At 47.5% G+C, this 7,500-nt stretch overlaps 1 protein-coding gene across 1 annotated transcript in view; it reads right to left on the bottom strand.

The window, feature by feature from the left end:
- LOC307091675 (unconventional myosin-XVI-like) overlaps nt 1-6,686 on the bottom strand; it is a gene marked incomplete at both ends in the record, with an annotated part of 17,947 nt that extends 11,261 nt beyond the window's left edge. The window contains 5 exons of the mRNA XM_079759324.1: nt 329-394; nt 2,225-2,335; nt 2,418-2,586; nt 5,623-5,767; nt 6,611-6,686. Coding sequence (XP_079615450.1) covers nt 329-394; nt 2,225-2,335; nt 2,418-2,586; nt 5,623-5,767; nt 6,611-6,686 — 567 coding nt within the window. The remainder of the gene's footprint in view (nt 1-328; nt 395-2,224; nt 2,336-2,417; nt 2,587-5,622; nt 5,768-6,610) is intronic.
- Nucleotides 6,687-7,500: the final 814 nt, after the last annotated feature.

The following is a 7,500-nucleotide window of genomic DNA, read 5'->3' as shown; positions in this document are numbered from 1 at the left end:
ACCAGGGTGGAGGAGAGGGGAGGAGGAGGAGGAGGAGGAGGAGGAGGAGATGGGAGGAGGAGGAGGAAAGGAGGAGGAGATGGGAGGGGGAGGAGGAGGAGGAGAGGAGGAGGAGATGGGAGGGGGAGGAGGAGGAGGAGGAGATGGGAGGAGGTGGAGATGGGAGGAGGAGGAGGAGGAGGAGGAGGAGATGGGAGGAGGAGGAGGAGGGGCTACCAGGGTGGAGGAGAGGGGAGGAGGAGGAGGAGGAGGAGGAGGAGGAGGAGGAGAGGAGAAGGAGGAGGAGGAGGAGGAGGAGAGGAGAAGGAGGAGGAGGAGCAGGACGTACCAGGGTGGAGTAGATGGGCAGGTCTTTGTTGGGGTTGACCAGGAGCAGGATGTGTCCGATGTAGGTCTGGAGAGGAGAGAGAGGAACAGGAGTTCACATCTGTCCTCTGAACAATTCAATTAGATTGGATTTTTAATTAGATAATGACTTCATTGTCATTTCACAGAATAAATTGGTTTACAATACAACTTAGTAGTAGTTTCGAGAAAGTGTAAATTGCAGGTACAAATATTAAAGTATGAAATTAACAAACATGTACTGTGGTAGACAAGTATGGCCCTGTTATGTGGTACTATACTGCATACTACTCCTCACTCTCCCTCTCTCTCTCTCTCTATATATTATTCCTTTATTTCTGCTTCAACCCTGTGTTTCTCTGGAGCTGTAGCTCTCGTCTCTCCCCCCTGCTGTGAGTCGTCCATCTGGCTCTTCATAATCACCCCATTAGAGATCTCTGGGAAGCGGTCGGGCACAGAGCGAGAGCGTTTAGCGGCCCCATTGAGCGGTCCCGGAGCCCCGGAGGATCACAGGAGCAGGAAGTGGGCCGATGTTTAGAGCGGACAAAACGCTTTTGTCTGGGACGCCATTTTACCCCTGGAAAATGGCCTGAATCTTTGTTCCCCCAGCCTTCCACCAAAATGGTATTGATTAAGCAACTAGAGTGAAGTAGTCATCTGTGTGTGTGTGTGTGTGTGTGTGTGTGTGTGTGTGTGTGTGTCTGTGTGTTTCTGTGCGTGTGTGTGTGTGTGTGTGTGTGGTTATGTGTGGAAATAATTGCATGGTATTGCATAAAACATAAAAACTTTATGTGGGTTGTTTTAATATATTGATTGAGTGTAAAGGTTTATGTGTGTCCTTGTATAAGGTGTATTTAACCTTTATGGCGTGAGCATTTCAGTCTATTACATCAAGTCTATAGTGTGTGTGTGTGTGTGTGTGTGTGTATGTGTATGCGTGCATGCCTGTGTACGTGTGTGAGTGTGTGTGTGCTTGCGTGTGAGTATGTGTGTGTGTGAGTGAGTGTGTGTGCGTGATAACAGTGCGTTTGTGACGTTGTAAACCAAACTCTCTCTAGGGCTCCGTCTCTGGTCTCGCACCGCTGCCCCGAGCCCACAATCAGAGCTCTCCGCAGGGGGTAAACGACAGCGAGATGAGGCTCCCTGGCGTGGCTGGGCTGGAGGTCAGAACAGCGTTCGTCCGCCTGGCTTCAATAAATCCTCCTGATATCAGCCGGGAGCTGTGAAACCTGCCCTGCCCCTCAGTCCTTTACCCCTAGAGCAGGCGGCCATAGAGCTCCTCAGTCCTTTACCCCTAGAGCAGGCGGCCATAGAGCTCCTCAGTCCTTTACCCCTAGAGCTGGTGGCCATAGAGCTCCTCAGTGCTTTACCCCTAGAGCAGGCGGCCATAGAGCTCCTCAGTCCTTTACCGCTAGAGCTGGTGGCCATAGAGCTCCTCAGTCCTTTACCCCTAGAGCAGGCGGCCATAGAGCTCCTCAGTCCTTTACCCCTAGAGCTGGTGGCCATAGAGCTCCTCAGTCCTTTACCCCTAGAGCAGGCGGCCATAGAGCTCCTCAGTCCTTTACCCCTAGAGCAGGCGGCCATAGAGCTAGACTTAATAATAATAATAATAATAATTAATTTAATTTATGTAGCCCTTTTTCTTCTGGAAACTCCAAGTGCTTACAGTGAAGGGGGGACCTCACTAACCACCGCCAGTATAGAATTATCTATTTTCACGGCCCTCGACCAGGTCTTTGAGTGACACAACACAGGTGTCTGCGTGTGTGAGTGTGTGTGTGTGTGTGTGTGTGTGCGTGTGAGTGCATGAGTGTGTGTGTGCGTGCGTATGTGTGTGTGCGTCCGTATGTGCGTGCGTGTGTAGGACCAGTGCTCTTACGTAGATCTGGTCGTTTCCGAAGCGTTTCGTCATCTCGTACAACAGGCTGCTGTCGGTCAGCTCGCTGAGGGAGGCCAGGTCGTCGTTGGGGGCGGGGGGGGTCAGCTTCACCTGGGACACAACCGGGGGGAGACGGTCACCACGGCAACAGACACAATGGACAACACAGCCAAACTCTGGCCCCTCCTGTCACCTGCTCCAGCTTGCTGGCTCCGGGGCCGTAGGGGCCGTAGGGGCCGTAGGGGCCGTCCAGCCCAGAGTCCAGGGAGGGGTGCCGGCTCATGGCCCCCCCGGCGTCCCGGAACATGGCCCACTTCTCCAGCAGGCCGTCCCGTTTGGAGATGGGCACACCCAGCGGGCTGCTGGGAGCCAGGCGGAGAGAGAGGGGAACGTTACCGGAGAACCACAGAGGAGAGGGGAACGTTACCGGAGAACCACAGAGGAGAGGGGAACGTTACCGGAGAACACAGAGGAGGAGAGGGGAACGTTACCGGAGAACCACAGAGGAGAGGGGAACGTTACCGGAGAACACAGAGGAGAGGGGAACGTTACCGGAGAACACAGAGGAGAGGGGAACGTTACCGGAGAACCACAGAGGAGAGGGGAACGTTACCGGAGAACACAGAGGAGAGGGGAACGTTACCGGAGAACCACAGAGGAGAGGGGAACGTTACCGGAGAACCACAGAGGAGAGGGGAACGTTACCGGAGAACACAGAGGAGGAGAGGGGAACGTTACCGGAGAACCACAGAGGAGAGGGGAACGTTACCGGAGAACACAGAGGAGAGGGGAACGTTACCGGAGAACACAGAGGAGAGGGGAACGTTACCGGAGAACCACAGAGGAGAGGGGAACGTTACCGGAGAACACAGAGGAGAGGGGAACGTTACCGGAGAACCACAGAGGAGAGGGGAACGTTACCGGAGAACCACAGAGGAGAGGGGAACGTTACCGGAGAACACAGAGGAGGAGAGGGGAACGTTACCGGAGAACCACAGAGGAGAGGGGAACGTTACCGGAGAACACAGAGGAGGAGAGGGGAACGTTACCGGAGAACCACAGAGGAGAGGGGAACGTTACAGAGGAGGAGGTTAATGTTATAATAAGGTGTCCCGTTGTGATAAGGTTAATGTTATAATAAGGTGTCCCGTTGTAATAAGGTTAATGTTATAATAAGGTGTCCCGTTGTAATAAGGTTGATGTTATAATAAGGTGTCCCGTTGTAATAAGGTTAATGTTATAATAAGGTGTCCCGTTGTAATAAGGTTAATGTTATAATAAGGTGTCCCGTTGTAATAAGGTTAATGTTATAATAAGGTGTCCCGTTGTAATAAGGTTAATGTTATAATAAGGTGTCCCGTTGTGATAAGGTTAATGTTATAATAAGGTGTCCCGTTGTAATAAGGTTAATGTTATAATAAGGTGTCCCGTTGTGATAAGGTTAATGTTATAATAAGGTGTCCCGTTGTGATAAGGTTAATGTTATAATAAGGTGTCCCGTTGTAATAAGGTTAATGTTATAATAAGGTGTCCCGTTGTAATAAGGTTAATGTTATAATAAGGTGTCCCGTTGTAATAAGGTTGATGTTATAATAAGGTGTCCCGTTGTAATAAGGTTAATGTTATAATAAGGTGTCCCGTTGTAATAAGGTTAATGTTATAATAAGGTGTCCCGTTGTAATAAGGTTAATGTTATAATAAGGTGTCCCGTTGTGATAAGGTTAATGTTATAATAAGGTGTCCCGTTGTGATAAGGTTAATGTTATAATAAGGTGTCCCGTTGTGATAAGGTTAATGTTATAATAAGGTGTCCCGTTGTAATAAGGTTAATGTTATAATAAGGTGTCCCGTTGTAATAAGGTTAATGTTATAATAAGGTGTCCCGTTGTGATAAGGTTAATGTTATAATAAGGTGTCCCGTTGTGATAAGGTTAATGTTATAATAAGGTGTCCCGTTGTAATAAGGTTAATGTTATAATAAGGTGTCCCGTTGTAATAAGGTTAATGTTATAATAAGGTGTCCCGTTGTAATAAGGTTAATGTTATAATAAGGTGTCCCGTTGTAATAAGGTTAATGTTATAATAAGGTGTCCCGTTGTAATAAGGTTAATGTTATAATAAGGTGTCCCGTTGTAATAAGGTTAATGTTATAATAAGGTGTCCCGTTGTAATAAGGTTGATGTTATAATAAGGTGTCCCGTTGTGATAAGGTTAATGTTATAATAAGGTGTCCCGTTGTGATAAGGTTAATGTTATAATAAGGTGTCCCGTTGTAATAAGGTTGATGTTATAATAAGGTGTCCCGTTGTAATAAGGTTGATGTTATAATAAGGTGTCCCGTTGTAATAAGGTTAATGTTATAATAAGGTGTCCCGTTGTTATAAGGTTAATGTTATAATAAGGTGTCCCGTTGTGATAAGGTTAATGTTATAATAAGGTGTCCCGTTGTAATAAGGTTGATGTTATAATAAGGTGTCCCGTTGTAATAAGGTTAATGTTATAATAAGGTGTCCCGTTGTAATAAGGTTGATGTTATAATAAGGTGTCCCGTTGTAATAAGGTTAATGTTATAATAAGGTGTCCCGTTGTAATAAGGTTAATGTTATAATAAGGTGTCCCGTTGTGATAAGGTTAATTTTATAATAAGGTGTCCCGTTGTGATAAGGTTAATGTTATAATAAGGTGTCCCGTTGTAATAAGGTTGATGTTATAATAAGGTGTCCCGTTGTAATAAGGTTAATGTTATAATAAGGTGTCCCGTTGTAATAAGGTTAATGTTATAATAAGGTGTCCCGTTGTAATAAGGTTAATGTTATAATAAGGTGTCCCGTTGTAATAAGGTTAATGTTATAATAAGGTGTCCCGTTGTGATAAGGTTAATGTTATAATAAGGTGTCCCGTTGTGATAAGGTTAATGTTATAATAAGGTGTCCCGTTGTAATAAGGTTAATGTTATAATAAGGTGTCCCGTTGTAATAAGGTTAATGTTATAATAAGGTGTCCCGTTGTAATAAGGTTAATGTTATAATAAGGTGTCCCGTTGTAATAAGGTTAATGTTATAATAAGGTGTCCCGTTGTGATAAGGTTAATGTTATAATAAGGTGTCCCATTGTAATAAGGTTAATGTTATAATAAGGTGTCCCGTTGTAATAAGGTTAATGTTATAATAAGGTGTCCCGTTGTGATGAGGTTAATGTTATAATAAGGTGTCCCGTTGTGATAAGGTTAATGTTATAATAAGGTGTCCCGTTGTAATAAGGTTAATGTTATAATAAGGTGTCCCGTTGTAATAAGGTTAATGTTATAATAAGGTGGTGTGTGTGGTGTGTGTGGTGTGTAGTGTGTGTGTGTAGTGTGTGTGTGTGGTGTCACTGTGGTGTTTCAGATCTGAACTCACAGGCTCTTGAGGGGGGGGCTGAGGTCGCTCTGCTCCGCCTCCTCTTGGGGGGGGTCGGCGGCCGGCGGGGGGGAGGGAGGGTCCTTCAGCCAGGACTCCTCCCCCTGCAGCAGTAGCTCCAGGACGGACTCCGACGCCGCCAGGTCTGGACGGACAGACGGAGAGACCCCAAAACATCACACTGAGAGACCCCCACAACATCACACTGAGAGGCCCCTAAAACATCACACTGAGAGGCCCCCACAACATCACACTGAGAGACCCCCAAAACATCACACTGAGAGGCCCCCACAACATCACACTGAGAGACCCCCAAAACATCACACTGAGAGGCCCCCACAACATCACACTGAGAGACCCCCAAAACGTCACACTGAGAGACCCCCAAAACATCACACTGAGAGACCCCCAAAACATCACACTGAGAGGCCCCTAAAACATCACACTGAGAGACCCCCAAAACGTCGCACTGAGAGACCCCCAAAACGTCACACTGAGAGACCCCCAAAACATCACACTGAGAGACCCCCACAACATCACACTGAGAGACCCCCAAAACATCACACTGAGAGACCCCCAAAACGTCACACTGAGAGACCCCCAAAACGTCACACTGAGAGGCCCCTAAAACATCACACTGAGAGACCCCCAAAACGTCACACTGAGAGACCCCCAAAACGTCACACTGAGAGACCCCCAAAACATCACACTGAGAGACCCCCAAAACGTCACACTGAGAGACCCCCACAACATCACACTGAGAGACCCCCAAAACGTTGCACTGAGAGGGGCGCAGTTCAAACAGGTTGTGGTGCTCCTGGAGGAGGTCTTCATAGTGGGGACGAATGACATCCACCTTCTGAGGTGGTCGAACTGAACACATCAGCACATGTATTTAATCACGGCGTGTGTGTGTATGTGTGTGTGTTAGTGTGTGTTTGTGTGTGTGTATGTGTGTGTGTGCGTGCGTGCGTGTGTGTGTGGGTACCTGAGGGCTTCTCCTGTTTGCAGTTCATCAGGGTGGGGTTCCCCCGGTGCCGGAGGAGTTGGATCAAGATGCTCGTCTGTAGCGACAGAACGGAAGAGGAGTGAAGCATCCACACACACACACACACAAAGACACACACACACTAATGTACACACACACACACACACAAAGACAAACACACACATGCACACACACACTAACGTACACACACACACAAACACAAACATTCAAAGACACACACACACGCACACTAACGTACACACACACTTACACACACACACAAACGGCCACACGCACATACACACAAACTTCCTAACGCATGCACACGTACACGTACACACAGACACACACACGTACACACAGTCACACACACAGACACACACGTACACACACGTACACACGTACACACACGTACACACAGACACACACGTACACACAGACACACACGTACACACACGTACACACACACACAGACACACAAGGTCCCACACCCTCACCTCCACCTCAGAGTGAGCAGACGTGATGGATCTATGTAGGTCACTCTAAAGCACCATCATCTCCACCCTCACCCCAACAACATCCACCCTTCAACACATGGAAGCTGAGTTTCCATGTCTTCATGGGCGCAGAGAGGAGCAGATAGTGGTGTTGGAACATCCTTATATAGGTCACTGGAGGAACCATTTCAATGTGTATTGCCAGAAGGCAGATATGGTTAACGTGTTTCAGGGATTTAGGCAGGGCAACGCACAACACACGCGGTTGCACTACACTACGGTGGCACAGTGTAGGTCTGTCTGTGCTGATCCACGGGCCTGCTGACACTGAGGAGGTTCTTTAATAACGGGTCCTGCTGTTTGTCTTCACGGACGACCGCCCTGCGAAGATGT

Source organism: Pollachius pollachius (assembly GCF_949987615.1).
Source record: "Pollachius pollachius genome assembly, contig: scaffold_402, whole genome shotgun sequence".
Lineage (NCBI taxonomy): Eukaryota > Metazoa > Chordata > Actinopteri > Gadiformes > Gadidae > Pollachius > Pollachius pollachius.
This window is presented reverse-complemented; position numbering and strand designations above follow the sequence as displayed.